Source organism: Tetrao urogallus (genome assembly GCF_951394365.1).
Source record: "Tetrao urogallus genome assembly, chromosome: 8".
NCBI classification, from domain to species: Eukaryota; Metazoa; Chordata; class Aves; order Galliformes; family Phasianidae; genus Tetrao; species Tetrao urogallus.
Genome location: NC_136821.1, coordinates 13,552,213 through 13,573,146, shown reverse-complemented (window position 1 = coordinate 13,573,146; position 20,934 = coordinate 13,552,213). Strand labels below are relative to the sequence as shown.

Here is a 20,934-nt window from a genome sequence, read left to right as displayed (position 1 = left end):
TTCTCCATGCATCAGTACTTTTTCAGTTTATAACCCAATATACAAAATGCTACCACATTCAGCGAGAATTAAAGTGCAAAAAAAGTTTTTAAGAAAAAGTTCCAACTCACTCATCTTTAAAGATATCTTGAGCAGTCTTCTCTTCTTTTTTCTTGCCAGCATCTTTTAGAGGGAAAAGTGCCTTTACTTTTTCAAGTGGAGCCTTACACCTTTCTTTTACCACACAGGGCACCTCCAGCATTTCCAAAAGGTGTTGTTCAATTGGTGGCAATGGCTCATTGGGGTGAAAAGCCTTATGCTGCAAACACTGCAAGAAACAATTTAACGAAAGAAGCCTTTCAGGTTACATACTTTTAATGGAATACACTTGTATAGCACATACCTAACATCAAATGATACATATGCATTATCTTCCATATTAAAGAAAATACCTTCACATTGATGAGAAATATTTTATTTCACCGTGGACTGAAAATCATGTGATCAGATGTAAATAATAAAACTGAATGAGAACACTGATGCTGTAATATGTGCTATAAAAAATATTAGGAAAATCCCAGGAAAAAGTCACATGAGAGAAACGGTCAAAAAACTAGACAGCAAGACATACAATTCAGTCTTGCATTCAAGTTACTGTCACAGTTTCTTGTCCCTCAAAGAAATATTTCCTCTTGATCAAAAAAACTTCATGTGTATAATGAGCAACTTTCACTTGTTCAAGAGCAAGTAGCAAGAGAGAAGTTGAAAACGCACAGGCGAGGCACTGAACACAGGTATGTTTTCATAACAGCTTTGAAAAGAGTGATGGAATGAAGAGGCCTTACAGAGGAACATAAAGTTGGAACAGATGGCAGGAGCTACAGAGAGGGCTCTTGGGCACCCCTGTGTGTCTAGCTATATAAAACTAACACACATACACACAGATACCAATACATGCAAATGCACGCATAGAAATACACAGGAGAATCTTCTTCCCAAGTACACTGCACTGGGTGTATTAGATGCAAGTGCAAAGGTAAGTACCCAGTAAACTAGGACAACAGGAGAGATTCGCTCCCTCACTGTCAAACACGACCTTAATTTAAAAAGCAAAACAAACTTCTATTTATGCCAAAAAGCTGCCATTAAAGAACATCCAGACCATATGCTGCACATCAATACTGATGTGCTTTCATGCTGCCATTAAGATTCCAATCCATATCAGAGCATACTTTCAAAAAGAGGCAGTGGTACAAGGCTACTGATTTGGAAACACTTGCAATGATTTAAAACATAATTATTTTGAAAGAGTGAAAATCTTGCTGGAAGCTGCAATAATGGCTCCTGTGAGACAACAACAACAACAAAAAATAAACAAGAAAACCCAGAGATGATTTGACAATATTAAAACAGCATTAGGGCGACTGTCTTCTACAGTCTTCTGCATCTGAAATCTCTACATATGTAGCTGCGAGAGCTGAGCAGCCTGTAGCCACAGCCACCACTTGTCCCTGCTTTTCCGAGTAGAACGTGACTTCTGAACCCTGAGATGGCCAATACCCTCAGAATCGAGGTGTAAAACCAAGATGAAGTTGAATCAATTTAACCTGAAGTTTTTTTTCTTTGACGACTTGAATTCCAAGGCATAATTAAGTTTCTCATCCTCACAGATGCAAAGAAAATCTTAATGATATCAAAAGAATTTAAATCAAAATGTAGACAGCTTGAAACAATAAGTTTAAGTAGTGTGAATTATTCTGCTTACCCATAAAATGTATTAAATCAGACAACCCAACGTAGTACTTCAAATATCAACCACGTTAGTCATTTATTACTGATCAATTTACCTCTGATCTATTTTGGAATCACTGCTCAATGAAATAATGAATAGAAAAGTGACTCTGCTCAAGATTTGATTAGATAGATAATGAAAAATTAAAGCCCTCTCAGTTTTCAGTGCATTGCTCTTTGCCCAAAACCTTAAGACTGATTTTTTTTTCCTGCGTCATCATCTCCCCAGTGCAGTGTTGAGATTCCCAATCCAGTTTTAACTTGTCTGCTCTGGGTACCTCTGAGCATTTTTGATGCTTTTGTGGACTTCTGAGCACAGGTGTAATTCCCCTTTTTCTCCTGGACATGAGACATTTTAGGAATAAAATGTATATCAATGACAATATGGAAATCTATACTTAAATACCAAAGCTTTTATATTGGACTCTTCACCATGCAGATCATTCTAATGTGAATTACAGAGACAGAAAAACAAAAAGATTTAAGAATATGTTTTCTTAAGATGTCATATAACTTATGACTTCACCTGATATAACCTTTGAAAATGAGGGTTTGGGATTTTGCTCGGCTTAAACAGGTCCTCAAAAGTTTCTCCATCATCATCTTCATAAACCAAATTCATAGAATCAATCAAGGAGTCAATCGCAGATAACTGATCCACTAAGGCAACAATTAAATACAAAGAAGGATTAACTTGCAGATGGATGCATTTCTTGAAACAATTTACAGATGAAGATTCTCTTCAGAATGTGAAATTTTGACAAGTCATTAAATGCCACAGAAGACTGCATATACAAGAAATGCCCCAAATGAATATGGGCGGCAGACAGTAATAAAAACTCTGCTTTGTTTAAGGACTACAATGTAAAGACATAAAACTTAGAGGGTTTTGATCGGTTGGCTTTTGAGTTCATTCTTTCCTTTGGAACACCTCAATTACTGCTGCCTTTCTGCTTCCATTTTTCTTTTTCAAGTTGTTTTCATTTGCAACAGAAGGTTTATAGGACACTTAGAAAACAAGGAGAAAAGTAAATTTGAAAAACTAAACTAAGTAATATAGATTTTAAAAGTTAGGATTGCAAATTAACTCAGTGCACAATAGTCGACTGTTGCTCTGGTAAGACAGATTTAAGATCTGTTATCAAAACTGCTGGTTACAGAAAAGTAAATAGAAAATGTTTCAGAAACCCAGTCATGCCATAAAACCCTGATGTGCAGATGCCCATTCAATGGATCACACTACAAATTGAAGTGGGAGTGGATTTTAAACTGCATCCATTTATGCTCACTGCTATGAAAATTCACAGAACATTGAGTCAAGCTTTGCATGGCTGCATACTGTATACTTCTTCAAAGATGCTTTTCCTTGAATCTGGACACAAGTAAATGCTTAAAAAAAACAAAACAAAACAACAAAAAAAAAAACCTGGAACATAGAAAATACATCTCAGATAGTGACCACAGGACCAGCTTGTTTAGAGTGATTGCTCTATTCTAATCCTAGCTAACCAATCACATATTGCAGGCCCTGCACGATTTGGCCATTTAGTCTCACAAACAAGCTCCAAGATCTAGGTTTATGGAGGACTAACTCTTAAATGTCTGCCACTGAAAAATCCTGTGAGACTAATAATGATAAAATCTGAGCCAGAATTCATTCAACAAGACAGCTTTGAAAGACTGTCCACAAACCCCTCAGGTCTGCTCAGCCTGCAACCGAACTGCTGTAATTTAGACGCTTGTTTCACATTTCACGGTGGCAACATTAGAACTTATTTCAAAAGAGCTGTTGCAGTGGCTGTGTACTTTCCTATGTCAAAAAATGACAAAGCATACAATTTCATCAGAAAGTACCTTAAAAGAAGAGTATTATAGCATTTGCCCAGTTTCCCAAGAAAGGATTATCTTACCAGTAGGAGAGCATTTCTTATTGTTTTTCAAGGATGAAAACATGTACTGTCTTACATCTTCCATGTACGGTAGTTGAACATAGAAGAGACACTGAGAGAGAAAACAGAAGAAAAATCCAAGAAGAAAAAACTAAGCATAAAGTTAAAAAAAATAAATTTGAGGTACCCCAAAGTGATCCATTGGCCAATAAAAACACAGATATTAGATCTTTTAATTTTACTTATATACATAAAAATTAATCAATAAAATGCATATAGAGCAACATCATTTTAAGCAGTAAAAAACAAAAAATTATTTCAGAATACAATGATGGCAACACTTCTTAACTTACAGGCTGAATAAAGACCCCCGAGGTCATCCAACACCTTTGTCTTGCAAAGAGTTCCATCCAGCCAAGGTTTAAATACCCCATACACTGAAGCTTTGGGAGGATTTATCACAGCTCACTGTTTCAAAGAAGTGGTTTTTTTCCCCCTGACATTGTCATGCTGATTTTCCCTTTATTCAAATACCTCCTCCAGTATATACTACCCTAAATAACTCCTTTCCATCCTTGATGTTTGTAGCGTTCATAAGCCTGAAGACTTACGTCCGCCCCCACCTTAGTCATTGCTCAGCCATGCTAAATATATTTAGCTCTTTCAGTCGTCTCTCGAGAAAGATCAGTGGAAACATACGTAGCAAAAATTCTAAGAAACTGTCGTTTGGGGTCTTTCAAAACTTAAAAAAATATTTCAAATATGATAAGTTTACTTTTTTTAATTAAAAAAAAAATGACCAGAAATTTTATCTTTTTTCATAGTCCTTAAGTAAATAATTTCATAGTCTTAAGTAAATATTGTCTTCCTGACTCTCAACCTGAATTTAAGAAGCATCTTTAAGAGCTGTTAGCTCCTCCCCTCAGTCCCAGTTGACTTTGAATCCTAATGACACTGGAGTAACTGGACATGCCTGAAGTGCCAACTGTACACCAAAAATTTGCATTACTAAGCAACCTGGAAATAAATGAGCATTTAGAATCAAAGAAGGAATCTAGTACAACTTTGAATAGTACTCTTAGAGGTAGTTAGTAACACAGCAAGAGAATAGTGGTAACTTGTCCAAATATCCGATTACACCTCTTCTAGATATCAACATACAGATTTCAAGAATAACAAAATGAAATTATTATTATTAAAATACAGATCAATTTTATTCAAATCTCTAATATAGAGAACTCTAATAGAAATATGTATTATTACCTTTCTGGGTTTTTTTTTGTTTGTTTGTTGTTTTTTTTGTTGTTTTTTTTTTTTGTTTTGTTTTTTTGTTTTTTTTTGTTTTTCTTTTGTTTGTTTGTTTGTTTTTGTTTTTGTTTTTTAAAGACATTTACTTAAAGCTATTTGTCGCCTCCTTGTCCTAAGACTTGATATTACGTCATAAAAACAATAGTGGCTTCTTCTGGTATCATACAACACCGCAAATTCACATGGTTCAATTATAATCATTTATTAATTGGTATTGTTAAAGCATCTCTGAAGAATCTCCCTAAGAAAAGGTAAAGGTGAAAAGTTACCTCATATGCATCCTTAATGCATGGAAAAGCTACACCAATTTGTGGGTTACATCTTCTATCGTAAGCATAACGCACTATAGCTACTACATTCAACTCATCCAAAGCTTGAACAAGGGCAGAAAAAGCAACTGCTGCATTCTGGAAAAAAAATCATACAAGTTCTCATTAGTCTGCTGAAAGATACTTTCCACAGTGAATTCAGCAGCACTTTCAACTACAACTTCACGTTCACATTTTTATTTTTTTTTTTTAAACATGACAATTTTGAAAACAAAGAAACAAAGTTCAAATCCTATCACAAGAGTGGGTCCACTCAAAGCTGAGCATCAGCTTTAGATTCAGATGTACCACCGTTCACACTATCCATGAAAAGTTCCCAGAAACATTATGAGATAAATGGAGCAAAGTCAGACCCTTAATCAAATACATCAAAGTCCTACAGTGATGCTCTTACTTCTCATGTTTAAAATAATTTGGAAGTCTATTCTAAACAGTAGAATGGTCTGTGTGAAAGTGAACTTAGCCACCATGCCCCCGCACAAACAATATTTACAGGTTTCTCATTATTCATGAGACAGGGTATTCATTTGAGGTTCAAACTACTTCTCATTTCAGTGGACAATGGTACAAGACTGTAAGTTGTATTAAGAATGCTTCTGTTTTATCAGTGCAGAAAGAAGGAATAATTTCAAGCACCACTGCTTTCTTTGCTATTCCAGGGCAAACTGGCCATGAAGGCCAATGGCATTCTGGCTTGATTAGAAACAGCATAGTCATCAAAAGCAGAGAGGTGATCATTCCCCTGTACTCAGCTCTGGTGAGGCAGCATCTTCAGTACTATGTTCAGTTTTGGGCCCCTCACTAAGAGAAAGACATTGAGGCCCTAGAGCATACCTGGAAAAGGACAGCAAAGGTGATGAGATGTCTGAAGCACAGGCTTTATGAGGAGTAGCTGAGGGTACTGGGATTATTTAGCCGGGAAAAGAGGAGGCTTAGGAGAGACCCTGCTGCCCTATACAACTACCTGAAAGGAGGTGGGGGTTGGCCTCTTCTCCCAAGTAACTAGTAGCAGGACAAGAGGGAATGGCCTCAAGCTGCACCAGGACAGGTTCAGGTTGGATATCAGGAAAAACTTATTCCCTGAAAGATTAGTCAGGCACTGGAATGGGCTGCCCAGGGAGGTGGTTGATTCACTGTCCCTGGAGGCATTTGAGAAACATGTAGACACAGTACTGAAGAGACACGATTTATTGGGCAACATGAGTAGTAGGTGAATGGTTGAACTAGCTGATCTTAAGATGTTTTTTCCAGCGTTAATGATTCTTTGAAATAACTTTCAGTATTAAATTTGAGTTCATCTCACCTCATCGTCTTTCGCTGCAAAGACCTTCAGAACCTGGTTGCCCATGTAACAGTGCCTCTGGATCTACAGATTGAAATAGTCAGAGATTAGCCTGATGTAAAACAAATGTTATTAACATACTCAGACTGAGTAAACTACTGAACGACCAAAACATTACTCAAGTGAGAAGACAAAGAACCTAACCACCGTGCATAGAGGTTAAGGCTTTGTGTATGCTCCATATTTCCATTTTTCACTCAGTGTGGATATTCAGTCATACTCTACAAAATATTCCCATATCCTTCCTATCAGTTGGCAGGAATAAGAGGCTACGTTACTTGTAGCTATTGTGAGTGTGGAAAACATCCAGTAATAAGTCAATGTGGAAAGCCACAGTAGTTAACAAAACACCTAAACCTAACAGGTACTATGCTACATCTATTCTAGCTAGCAAAAATAAATGAAAAAGGAACTGAAGAAAGTCACACCCTTAACTAATAAAGCTAGTTTAAGAGCACTGTGTAGTATTTACAGCTGCACTGGCAAAGCAGAACTTCTGTTAGCAGAGTGTATGCTGCTCATGAACATGGCTGACTGAAAAAAAGAAGTGTCATTACTGGGCATTGCTCCAATAACCAGAGCTGCAGAGGCTGAGACACACCCAGAGAAACACTGCAATAGTGGAACAGTTGTCAAAGCACAGTATTACACTAGTGAAAATGACCTTTCCTTGTTAAAGAAAATCCCACCAAATTATATTACCTCCAAACTATACGGAGTTTCATCATTTAGCAAATTAGCATAATGCCGTTGAAGTCAATGACAACTTACACCACAGCAGATCTGTTTAACGTATTACAGCACAATTGTTGAACTCATTTACTCTGCCTTCAATTATTCTTTGCCCTTCTATCCTAAAAGTCTCAGGCATTTGTATGTTTCATGTAAATACCTGAAGTGTGCATCACTGTAGCTTTTGTTTGCCAAAGAAATGGGTCCTTTGTAATATTTTCAAGTATTATTTTTTGTTTTACACAGCATTGCTTATAAATTAAAAATCAAAGTTTAAACGGCCTCTGATCTTTTTTTTGCTGAGGGACGTGAATATAGAAAAGAAAATAAGAGGTGGTTCTATTCCTTCTTAATTATGAATTTGGAGCTGTTCCCATTTCTCTAGTTATCTTTTCTTCATAGGGTTGTTTTTTTTTTTAATTATTATTTTTAAATAAAATTAAATTTAAATAAAACATGCATTTGAATTGTGTTGGTAGCACGACTTCAAACAATAAAATTGAGGAGCCAAAACACAAGAAAAGCAAATGTCTTGAAAATTCTACTTGTAATTGAAAACCTCCTGTACAATATATATATTGTACATTATCTGCACAATATAATTTTAATCCTACAACTCCCCTAAATAATTCTAATCTGATAAGCTATATCCAACTACTAATGTGCTTAAATACTCTCAATTCTAGTTACAGGACCAGAGCATACATTATTTAATATGTAATTCCATTCCTGTTTGTCATGAAATCCATTGTAAAAAATTTCAAAAGCAGTACACGTTTTGTGCATTGAAAAATACAAAAGGTTCTTAATTCCCCAGGGCATGTTTATGTGATAAAAAAACAAAAAATTATTCCTGCAATAAATTATATGGAGGCAGTTTGGAAGTATTACTGCACTATTTGACCAACAGAGGAAAAATAACAGCTTACAAGAAAAGGACTGCTCACTTACAGGAGCACGACACTTCTCAGCTGCTTTCAAGTCAGTTTCTCTTTTCAATAAAAGAGATTTCAAGTTGAAACAGGCCAGTTTCCAGCTAAGAAAATGCTGCACATGGTACAACACATCTTACAGAAAATAATGAAGACAGTAAGATTCAGCACTAAACTATTAAGACCAAAGAAAGATACAAAAAAAAAAATCTCTTGTGAAACTTGCTGTCTGAACAGAGGGCTTCAGCATGTCAGATCCAGTTTTTGGTACTGCATTTAGCAGCTCCCAACACCTCCCCGCCCCAGCCAATTTAAGGTGTATAAGCTCAAGCACAGTGCTTTTCCTTAAACAATCACTTTCAGTGCATAAGTTATTGTGCTGGGTTTTTTTTTTTTAAGCAATTTTGCAATCTGAACATCCTTAAGGAACAGCCAGGTTACAGGTCTTATTTAGGCTGGAATCTCATTTTAATTCACCAGTGTAACGTTCTGCTTTTTCAGTCAATATGCTTTAGATGATCACACCACAGTAGTCAAACAATATCTCTAGTAGTACACAGGGTCTTCTGTGCCAACTGGACAGAAATGTTTAGTTGCATACAATAGGGAGACAGCTTCTGCAGAAACTTCCTCTTTTACATCAGCACCTTTCCTTCTTGGTAAAGCTAATGATGGCTCAGCCTTTTATCAAGGGTTCTATTTTGTACAGTCATTGAGACTTTTCAAAAAGGAGCAAAAGGGCAAAAAACTTCCAGAAGAGAAGATAGAGCTCCCCTATGGTCCCACATCAGCACTGAGTGTGGAAAGGACTGGGTGCTGTGAACTCCGAGATGGAGTAAAGTTTCAGTCACCCTGTGCAATATCCTGGAAAAGAAAGTGCAAAGGCAGCTTCTAAGAATTAATGGCACGCACTCCTGTGCATTCTTGTCATGTATCACATTTCCAGAAGGGTTTGTTAAGCCTTTAAGTTTTTCCAGGTAAAACAGATGTATCTGTAGCATCAATTTTGTCACGTAAGTGCATCTATTCACAAACAATGAGGATCTCCTTGGGATACAGAAGGCTTTTCAGTGATGTTACCTTCATCTTAGTTCTGTGAACTCTCTGCTACACTTAATTTTTATTACAGAAGCCAAAAGAAAGGTACCATTCATAACCTAATCCTTACGGAAATTAGAAGGAATGCTGTTAGTTCCCAGGCTTTTTTTTAACATTCCTATAACGTTAAGAGAGAGGTTTCTTGTGTTTGAAAGTAAAAAAAAAAAAACAAAAAAAAAAACAAAAAAAAAAACAACCACACTCCTGGTTGGGGAAAGCCCAAGGCTTCTGTTTTATCCGTACAAAAGATAAATTCATCTACTCTTGTAGATCAGGCATCACTGTGTAAGTTAGTAAGATGAAATTAAAACTATGGCATATCTGTAGTCACTTTGTGGAGATCTGAGGTCAGTGGCTCTTGCTTCACCAGAAAGAAGAATGGCCATATTTACAGATGCCTCTTCTTCACAAGACTACATACTGCTTGCATCTACTAAAATCCACTCCTCTATAGTTGGCTGCAGGTACCCAATTCCCAGTTCTGGAATTGAGTACACCACCATAATTACAACAAATTTAAACCAAAATCATCTGTCTGTAACAAGCCAGTAGATTGAATAAGTTTAGTACTGTACCTGAGATGATCTGCTGAATCCCAGAACAGAAAAACATTTTGCTTCGGTTTTGTATTTCATTTGCTCTTCATCTTCTTTGGAAAAAGGAATTATATCACTCCCATAGCGAAACCCTGGAAAACAAGAGAGGAGCATCTGGTAAGCATATGGGCCTACAATTCCATCACTGAAATTAGCTCTCTGAATATTTTAACAATGCATGCACACCCCACAGCTACACTCCACACGCTCACCAAATTACTTTTCCTGTTAACAAAAAAGCACACACCCTACAGAATCATTTTGTACTTCATGAACAGCAATTGTACTCCTTGTAGATCATTTTACATAACGGCCCTTGTAGAGAGCAGAAAAGATAAAGAAACTGAACGTCTTGCTTAACAAAGTTATGATCAGAGAATAGATGTAACAAATAGACTACAACACTCTCTGCAAATGTAATGAAGGAAAAAAAAACATAGCATAAATCTTAAGAAGGAAATGACATCACAAGGGACTCAGAGAACAAAATGTGTTAACATTGGTAGTGAGATGTACCATCATATAGTAGAAAAAAAAAAATCAAAACATCTTCGTATGCATAAGTGGTCTTTCTAGACACTTCTATTTTAATTCCCATGCCCTACATTATAGGGATACCTAGATAAAATAGGAGCCTCTTTGTTTTTCTGTACCAATTACTCATTTCCCTACCTGAAGTTAAAATATCCTCCCTGTATCATCATCACATTATACTGTCACAGACTACAGGCTGTATATCTTAGGTGAGATGAAAGCAGAAGGAACAGAAGGAACAGAAGTAAATCTCTGGATGAAAAGCCTATATGCATACAAATTTTCTGGAAACTGAAAAGCAAATAAGCAGACAAAACAAATGATATTTTGGTATGGGTGTTTCAAATGCAAAATATCATCTAATCACGCCATTTCTCAAAACGTCCACAGAAGTTTAAGACATTATCTGCTCTTTAAGAAAAATGTGATACCACTGACAAGAGAAATTTTTCATCTTTTGTTCCTACTGAACTATTCACAACATTTTTTCTTTGTTATTAGCAACATCCCACAGCTTTTCACCAGCTGGGGCAATTCCAAGACACCAGCAAAGGACAGTGTAAAATGCTTCAAAATATTCACTATGATAAGTGGATTTTTAAAAATACTGATAGTTTTGAAATAACAGAGTACTCAATTTTACCTATCATTTCAGCTAAAGAATCAAATATATATATGTATGTATATATACATACACACACACACACGTGTGTCTCATACTGTTTGGGTGGCATTTTTATCTGCTATTTCTGTAAAATACTCCTAGTACAATTCAAAGAGGTTAAATTAAAAAAAAAACAACAAAGCACAATATGTCCACGTTTTTAAGTTTATTTTATTTACATAACAGCAAATTCTATATTGTTATCTGAATAGCTGTGCCCTTTTCAATTAATACACTTGTCCCAATTATATGGGACAAAAAATGCGATCTGGAAAGAATTATTCAGTAACAAAATCTAGAATCACACAAAAAAAATCATGTATTTGCTTAATTTTGTTTTTTTAAAAAGTAGATTACTTCACACTGCTTATGGGACCTTCAGTCCTCTCAGGAATTTAATGCACTTAGAAACACTGTATATACCACTATTCCATATCACACCTCTTGTGGAATTTGAAGTTTAGCTAATAGAATTGTTTTATACCCTGCAGAATATGTAGAGCAGTTGTTTATCTAGGAAAAAAAAAAAAAGTGCTATGAAAATATTCGTGTTATCAGTACCACTGGAGATTTGAAAAAGGTGAAGGTAACATCACCACTGACTACAGAACTGAGATTGCCTTCCACACTGCTCTGTTTAGGAAGCTGTAGTCCCCTCCAAGTTCCATCTGGTGGTATTAGTACTATTCTTCCTACTACTAGGAAGAATAAGACCTTCCAGAATATGCAAAGACAGACAGCTTACACAGTTCACATTTTTAAATTACATTTATACTTCCAACTACATCAGCTAAGCACTTTTGAGTTCTACAAGAATACAGACATTATCTCAGGTCTGCCTCCAGGATGCACACAAAGAAGTCATACCTTGAATAGTATCATCTTTCTGAACCTCTGTCTCATCATCATCATTTAAACAGTAAACGGTTTCTCTCTGCACATCTTCTTTTCTGAGGGTTTTAGCATCCACAACTGTCCAAATTTTTTTCACCTTCTCTTCTGTGAGCTTTATATCCAAATTTGAAGAAAAGGAACATTTAATGTTTCAACTGGATACAGAACTCTTACCAGAATACAAACAAAAGTCTTAGACCAAGTACTAGGTAATTTTGCCAGTAAAAGAGAGCCCAATCATACATCCCTGACTGCTACCACAGCGCTTTCAACACACTGTTTCATCCTTATGAGAGCTGTCATTTAACTTTATCATAGACTGCATACTTGCTGTGGGTACTTGTGGAAGTCATGCAGCTTGTCATTTATTTTACTTCCTTTACTTATGTACTCTTGACAAAGTATTAAGATGCACATTAAAGGTAAAAGACAACACTCATTCAGCTTGTTTGCCTCAGTTAGCCATCACATTACTATATAACAGCATAAAAAAAAGCACCCTATCTTACTATAGCTTCTCCAAAAAACAGAAGACAAGCTGCACCACAGGACTATGCAGGGAAAGAAGGAAAAAATACTGAGTGCAATCAGCAAACATTTCCTGACTACAAGAAAAGAAATACGCTGTCTTTCTTCTTTGAACCTGATGGTGAACTTAATAAATGAGAAGAAAAACACAGAACTGGGTAGAAAACAGAAGAATGGATTATGGCAGTTGATACCACAAGTCTGTTTCTAGCTCTGCTCCAGCTGCTATATGACCTCGGGCTAGCAACTTGGTTCAGGTTGCTCACTCACAGGGTTACTTTGTTATGTATGTGAACACTTTTGGGAAGGGATCCTTACTGTGAATTCATACAGGCTCTGGAAGAATATTCCAACCAACATTTATAAATATTAAAAACAAAAAAAAAGATGGGCCCACAGACAGCTCTCTCAAGGCTACATGCCTGTCCTTCAAAAATCAGATATATTTCAACTTCCTAATAAGCTTTGATGCCTTACTGTTCTGATCAGACTCTCAGTCTTGGATTCTAATAACAAATCAGCCAACATCCATCTCACCAGATTCATCAGTACTGCTATGCTATATAGTAACCTACTGCTTCAGTTACTGGAATTTCACACAGTTTTTGTGTTTTAATATACTTCTTAGCACTGTGTGAAGGACCAAAAGAAAATATAAGGGAAACAGACTGCATATAAGCTCTGTCCAACAGTATAAAGCAAACAAGTTGAAAATACACCTTTCTCAAATGTGAAATAATAATAGATGCAACTTGAAACAATAACTGGTGTAACATTTACACTCGTCATTTTACACACAAAAGCATGCCTAGGAGTTAAGAGATATATATTAAACCTCATGGAGCTGCAGACATTTCACTGATACCAAATGGAAAGCTTCCCACAAGTGCAGCATTCTTTATCAAGTTCATCAACTTCAACACCAACACCATTGTGTCACAGCATGGATGGCAATTACTTCTATTTATGTGTATCATTAATTTTTGATAACGTGTGTACAACATGGTGAAGCTAAAGAGTTGCTGTGGGAACCAGTTTCATATCTACTTACTTCTATACACAAAATCTCTGCATTATTTTGGATGCTTTTTCAGATTTTTTTTTTTTGGTGCTTTTGGTTTTTTTTGTGTTTTTTTATTTGTTTTGGTTTTTTTTGTTGTTGTTTTTGTTTTTTAAACCTTTAAGGATAACATTTGCAGCTGCACCCAACATGTTGCTAACATACAATAAAGTATATGATTTTATGCACTTACTGCTTTGTAGGCCACAATCCTTATAGACAAATTGGAACCAATAGTTAACTGGCATGACCAAGGTGCAGGTCTTCTTTCTATTTTCTTAAACATTGCAAGACGTTCCAGGCTCTCTCTAAACAAAGGAATCAAGAAGACAGTAATGAACTCTTTGGTGAACTGTAATAAAATATTACAGACAATACACTTTCTTCAGGGAGATGCAGGAGCCCAATTGTTTCAGCTTAAATGCCATGAAGCATTAGAAAATAAACTCTGTGAATAATCTTGTCATTAACCATTGTCAGAGAGAAGGAACAAAAGAGGTGGCACAGCAGATTATTCCCATCTTGAGTCTTCATTACAGTGTGACATTAGGGCATAAAGACAGTACAATAGGTCTTATGAGGAAACCACACAATTGCTTATTAAGCATTTTACATTTCTCTATGCTCAGTCAATTAGGGCACGTAGTTAGCTGAACAACCTAAATTAGAAAAGGCTTCTCCAAGTGGTGAAATGTTTTCTGCAGTGGAAGCGAAGAAATAAATAATCCAGCTTCAATTAACGTGACTTTGTTTGTGTGGTAATTAACTTCTGACTTTTTTTTTTTCTTTTAAACAGTGCTAATGAACTCATTCTTTTTGGAGCATTCAGCTAGAATGAAATAAGTTACTTCAAATATTTCTAGCCTAAACAGCATATGTGCAAGTTCATAAAATACAAGAAAGGGAATTTTAATGATCTCATACCAAAAAGTGTTTATTCAACTGCACAAATTTATGCAATGGAGTCCAAAATTTAGGAGCTGGAAATAAAAGTAGTGTATAATACATTATTGTGAAATCAAACAGGCTCAACTATTGCACTCTGGAATGGTTTCCAGCTAATGCAAACTCTATTAGCTCTTTTGCTATAAAATTCCAGTGCCCAAGTGCTCAGAAAATGTTATTTTTATTGCATGATTACGCAAAATAGTGTCGATTTCCCCTTTCTCACATCGTAATGAAACTCAGAATGTACTTCTGTTGATTAAAAGAGTTTGTCTAGCAGAAATTAAGATCAACTCTTAAAAACGCTAATACAGAATTTCACTTATTCTACTTTTTAGCTTTCTTAGGAGAAGCAGCTTGGCTTCTTGTTTATTTGTTTTGTTTGTATTTTGTTGCAGCTGTTGTTTACTTTTTTAAAGCTCAAACAGAAGTATGATAAAAGGAGAAAATACACTGAACTTTCATAATGAGATAAACATTAGATTTCTTTTTCCCTGGAGAAAAGAAGGGAGGGAGGAAAAACACCTTTTCTAGCAAAAGAGACACCGATACAGGATTGTTACAAAGAATTTGTGACTACATCATTAAAACTACTCCAACGTATGTTCAAAGAGGAATGTGAAAATCAAACACCTGAAGGCGCCAAATGCCTAAAAATGTAATTTAAACTCAATTTTAATTACGTCTTTCAATCTCTCATATTTACAGAATAAAAATACACCCTATTATCAAAGACTATTCAGTCACTAAAATGCTAATAAATGCACATGTGTTTTAAAATTGTCTTGCCTCCACTGCTCTTCAGTCATTTCTCCCAAAAGAATGGAAGCAGAAGAACCTCTTGCCTGATAACTGAATATCAAACCCTAAAACAAGCGAAGAAAATTATCTCACTTACCTTCCTTGCATTAATAATTTATAAATAAATTTTACCAGCAGAGATAATTAACACAGGAAAACAAAGAATGTGTCTGAAATGGATTTGCACAGCTGACTCCTTAAAGCTTGATAAGCAACTTAACTGCATCTAATACCTCATATATTCTTAAACAACTAAAGCTTAAATCCATTACCCAAATGCCTATTTAACCAAAGATTTTGGATTACCCTTCAAAGCGTGGCACAAATACAGCTTACAGAGTAGCAAAAAGCCCGTGATAAAATACCTATATAAAGAAGGGGCCAAGCCAGCAAAGTAGCTTCATGCATATGGATTACTCCAAAGGATAAATGGCCCCCAAAAGATACTGCTCATCTCCAGTGTCTTCTGCAGGTCTTCTGATGCAAAAACGAGGCCTGTTTTTTTTTTTTCCCCCCTGTAGGTTGATGCTGCTCTATAGAGTAGTATGGATTATATAGACAACGATACACATTTCAGCACTAATTCATACTACCACTCAAATTACAGTTTAAGTGGCTGCTGTTATGCAAGCCAGGTCAGTGGGAAAGAGTGAGGGAAGGAAACTTCACAAGTAAAATGATAAATAACAAACAGCTAAAACAGTTAATCAAAAGGTTTGTGGCAGTTTGACAAACTAGTGAGTTACAAGAAGTCTCAAACTGAGAAACAAGCTACCATTAAAAGTAAAATGTTCTATCTGTATCATATCACAGATTCCAACTCTTTCAAAAACATCCTTAGAAGATCTCATTTATAGAAGCATTCCCTCAAAAATGCTGCAACAATGAAGACGGAGGAAAACAATTTCGTTAAGTTCAGGTATTAAAAAAAAAAAAACAACAACAAAAACAAAACACCAACATTCTCCCACCAAAATCTGCAAGCTTTTCTAACTATTTTGGAGCTCCTGACAAAGTTTTACACTTCAAAAGAATGGAAGTTACAAAGTTATAAAAAAAATCCACTGACTTTGGTGAAACTGACAGTCATGCAACTGTCTAATTCATTTAATCTTTTCAGGGAAGAAATCAGAAAGTAAATTTAAAGCACTATAAAGAGGACTAGTCAAGTTTACCTGAAAGTGTAAATTTCTTCCAGCCCTCCTTCTTCATCCAAAGTATGCATCAACTTCTTCACCACATCAATGCCTTCCTTTTGCTGCGCAGTTAACCTCTTTCTTGGGAATGAGTTCTGGTGCAACTGCGAGTTGGCACTTGCATCTCCATGTCCATCAGCACCATCCACTGGAAATGGTAAACTAAGAACACAAGCAGGAGCTAGTTTTCTTCTGAATGACAATAACCAACCAAAACAAAAACTTTATCAAGATTCACATTTTCTATGTACAAAAAGCTGCACGGCTCACAAAACATAGAAATATACAAGGCTTAATTGGCATTGGTAATGAGTTGAATAGACTGCTGAAGGAATTCTGGGCATCACACTTCAGACGGCCTGTAGCAAAGAACTAGAGAGTAAAGACAATGCAGATTAAAAAAAAGCAACAAGATTGTCATTATTTTCCTTCACTCCCTTCCCGTCTAGTCTTGCTGTAACCTTAACTTTGGGTCCACAAATGGCTTCAATGAATTTATTAAGTCCACACTACAGCTCCTTAATGAATGGAGCATACAGGTGAAAATAAATATTGAAAACTTTCAGAAATAAAACTGCAATTTTAATTTCCTCCACAAAATTGTTACCAGCAGCTATTGTTAACACTCACACAAAGTTCTACTTTAAAACAAGCTCCTACCAAAGGCCTTTAGCATGCTTTTACCACCATGTGCAACAGTGAACACATCTCAGCACTACCGGCAATTCCTCAGACCAATGCCTACATCAGTACCAAAACAACCAAGGAATTCTTGTTTTAGCACTGAAGACAGAATCACAGAACTTTTTGGGTTGGAAGGAACCTTTAAGATCATCTAGTTCCAATCCCCTGCTATATGCAGGGATACCTCCCTCCAGACCAGGTTGCTCAAAGCCCCATCCAGCCTGGCCTTAAATGCTTCCATGGAAAGGACTCTGCTTCCATTTTCCAATCCCACCACTGGGAACACTGCAATTTTTCAAACTCACCCCCTCTCTTCAGTCTCGCTTTCTTTTGACATCACAGTCAGGCTACACGCATCTAAAACACTACACCACTATTTTTCCCCAGTATCTTTCTTAACTAAAAGGGATCTAGGCTGCTGCTGTGACACAATGTAATGCTGCAATGCCATAGAAAGTGCAGCAATGACAGCATAGTAGCCAAGTCCTAAGCTGCAGCAAGTACAGATATGCCCAAACACAGCAGCAGTAGGCACAGAAACAAAGGAAAAAAATTGCATACTTCCAGAAGGACTCAGGTACACAGGAATCCCCAATGAAATACCCTAGTCTACACTGCCAGCCCTTAAATGAGGTCTGGGAAGGGACGGATCCTGGCTCCACCCCTTCTGCTCACCCAATGCACCGCATGCACCTGTGCTCTCCTGGGTTGGCCCTGCCTTCCCACCAAGTGCTCAATCACTGGTTCAGGCTGTAACTTAGCATTTCCACTACACACAACCACCACTTCTTGTCTATTTCTGTCACACTGTTTCCCTCTTCACTGCTTGCATAGATCTGTTTCCCATTTTAGACTTTGGCTCTAAGCTAGAAGTTTACCTGCAGAAGAAACTATCATTTTAACATACATTTGCACTTCATCTATCAACAGGGCTAGGTTCACTACACATGTAATTCACATAACTACTTATCACATATTGCTACACATCTATAGAAACAAAATACCAAATGATCACCAGGTCTTTCAAAATCATTATCAAAAATGGATACCTATTTCTTTGTAAAATCACGTAGTGTACAATAGTCACATCCATACTTACAAAAATTGGAGTGAAGTTCCTGTTTTCTTCAAGTTAGCAATGATAATTTCCAGCTGATCCTCACTGACAGGACTACTAAGGTCCGTAAACAGTTCAATATGTCTCTTCTCAAATTTCTTTCCTCTTAAAAAACAAATAAACATATTTACATGTCAGAAATATTCTCTATAAGGCCCTTTTCTAATTCTGTATTTGCAAAACATACACACACACAAAAGAGACAGGAGCCATTTTCTCTATCATTACTCATATTTTAAGTAAATTTTAACCCTTATCCGATTCCCCCAGAACACTTCAATTCCCCAAATTCAGGACTCTATCCCTATAACTGTGTAACTCACTAACTACTTCTACATGAGTAGCACTGATTTTGAACAATGGAGGTACAATGTTAAGAAGTACATTAAGGTTGAACTACTAGAACATCAGTTCACTTATTGTCAGAAAGAATCACACTTTCAGTCTAAGTAAATTTGTCAATAAAGTTTGTAACTCTTGGAGTGCCAACTTTTTTCTACAGCTTATTTTCTCCTAGCACAAGTTTCTCTCCCACACTATGTGTATTCACAGTCACGTTAACTCCAACAGACCTTATTTTGCTATTCTGAAAAAACAACACCGTTCCATTTTTTTTTTTTTTGTAAGTTATGCCACTATCTGTGTAAATTTATTAGTCCTTTCCTTGCTTTTTAACATCTTATTCACTTTATTTTTTGAAAACAGATCACAAGAAAAGTGACACTATTTAATTAAAGCACTTGTGCCTTGTATGATGGCACTAGTAGTCTCACCAATCTACTGCATAGTTTCCAGTTGAATCAAAGCTTGTAGATTGCCCGGGGAAGCCAGATGTCTCATGGGGATTCTTCAGGGACAGAATTATGTAGCATGATGTTTGTTTTGTTACTTTAAAACAAAACATTTTGAATATTCACACAATCAGAAAGCAGGCCAGCTCCAGAGTGAAAGCTCAGAATTCTATTGAAGGCTTTAGGATACATACTTACAATGTTTCCTGCTGAAGCAAGTCCATACACACAATAATTGCATCCAGAACTAAGCAAAATTAAGGAAAATCTCATTCAGAATATTAATCACAGCACAGAAATGTTTTGTTTAATGAACTATCCTGTCTTTACCCTTCTCCCAAAGCACTGACAAACACGCACTGTAAGCAACAAACATTTTGAGCTAAGTTTGCTTCAAATATCTACTGTACAACAGGCTTCTAGATAACCTCTGTGATTTGCAATCTTGTATCCTTCCCACTCACCTCATAGTGAGGTATGGGGTCTGATTCAGAGCCCAATCTTAGCTGCCAATAAGGAGGCTCAAGTGTAATGAAAGAGAAATCTAATACATGTTACTTGGTATCCACAAACAAAATTTCCTTGTCATTTCAAAATACTTTCATAATTTTCCTCACATTAATTTACCTTCAATGCATCTGCATCTAACAACCCTTCAATAGGCTCCACTTCATCATAATTTTCAGCAGGAGTGTATTTTTATCACTGTGAGCAAATCTGCTCACCCACAGAAGACAGAACATGACTCTACTGCTAACGTACAACTGACTGGCCAGACCACACAGTTAACTGAAACAGATTCTGCAGTCTAAAGAGAACTCACATCAATCTCGATATGGTCAGAAAAAGGAATGACAATCAAAGAAGTTAGAACAGTGTTTAAGTGAAACACAAGAGAAAACTCTTCAGACTGCTTTCTTTTAAAATTCACCTTATGCAGCTAATAGAACAAACAACTCACAATATTGAGTGACATATGGCAACATCAGAAATGTTTAAAGTAGAGATTTTTCACATTTATTTTTATATAGTCTGGCTTCTGGTGCTTCTGCTGATACGAGGTACACGTGAATAACATTTCATTTGATGCAATGCATAAACCAAGTGCTGCAATGCTACAATTAGAAATGCATGCCTTATTTGAGGCCTAAAACTACACTGTTAACTTTGCTCTTTAATTAAAAGAACACTTTATTAAAGCAATGATTCCTTAGGGCCAAAGCTCCATTTGAAAGATTAAAAGAACATAGGAAAGTTACTAACCTGCTTGTGAACAAACTTACAACCGCAAATTAGTTGAACTTTTAACAGCCCTTACACTTTCAGAAGCAAACGTGAGCCCACTTCACAACGCTGACTTCCACTCTTATCCTTAACTGAATCAGTTCAAGCCCTCTACAGCAAAAGGATACAGTCTGCTTGTTCAGAGCCTAGCTGAATCGCATTTTGAATGTCTTCTAGCAAGTCAAAATCTGGCAGCATTAGAGATCTATGTACAGTGATGTTTTGGTATTGATCCCTACTGGCGAGGTTATTCTTTGTACCATCTGTGCCAAACAGAACTACAGCAACTTCATCTTTACTCTCAGCAAAAACCTGGAAAGAGAAAATACAAAACCAATGTAGTAACACAGGTAGGTCCATGTACACCCATGTCAGGCAGACAGCAAGCTGAACAGATTTTGAATTAATGTTAATAATCTACTTTTCAGTGCTATCCTACA

General features: G+C 36.4%; 1 protein-coding gene across 1 annotated transcript in view; it reads right to left on the bottom strand.

Moving 5' to 3' along the window:
- The window catches only part of XRCC5 (X-ray repair cross complementing 5), a gene marked incomplete at its 3' end in the record, with an annotated part of 42,030 nt that overhangs the window by 20,316 nt on the left and 780 nt on the right, over positions 1-20,934 (bottom strand). Inside the window, exons 3-14 of the mRNA XM_079539223.1 lie at positions 20,623-20,806; positions 19,409-19,457; positions 18,402-18,524; positions 16,598-16,780; positions 13,870-13,984; positions 12,062-12,200; positions 9,976-10,088; positions 6,600-6,662; positions 5,237-5,374; positions 3,681-3,771; positions 2,297-2,430; positions 111-307 (exon numbers count right to left, since the gene is read on the bottom strand). Coding sequence (XP_079395349.1) covers positions 111-307; positions 2,297-2,430; positions 3,681-3,771; positions 5,237-5,374; positions 6,600-6,662; positions 9,976-10,088; positions 12,062-12,200; positions 13,870-13,984; positions 16,598-16,780; positions 18,402-18,524; positions 19,409-19,457; positions 20,623-20,806 — 1,529 coding nt within the window. The remainder of the gene's footprint in view (positions 1-110; positions 308-2,296; positions 2,431-3,680; positions 3,772-5,236; positions 5,375-6,599; positions 6,663-9,975; positions 10,089-12,061; positions 12,201-13,869; positions 13,985-16,597; positions 16,781-18,401; positions 18,525-19,408; positions 19,458-20,622; positions 20,807-20,934) is intronic.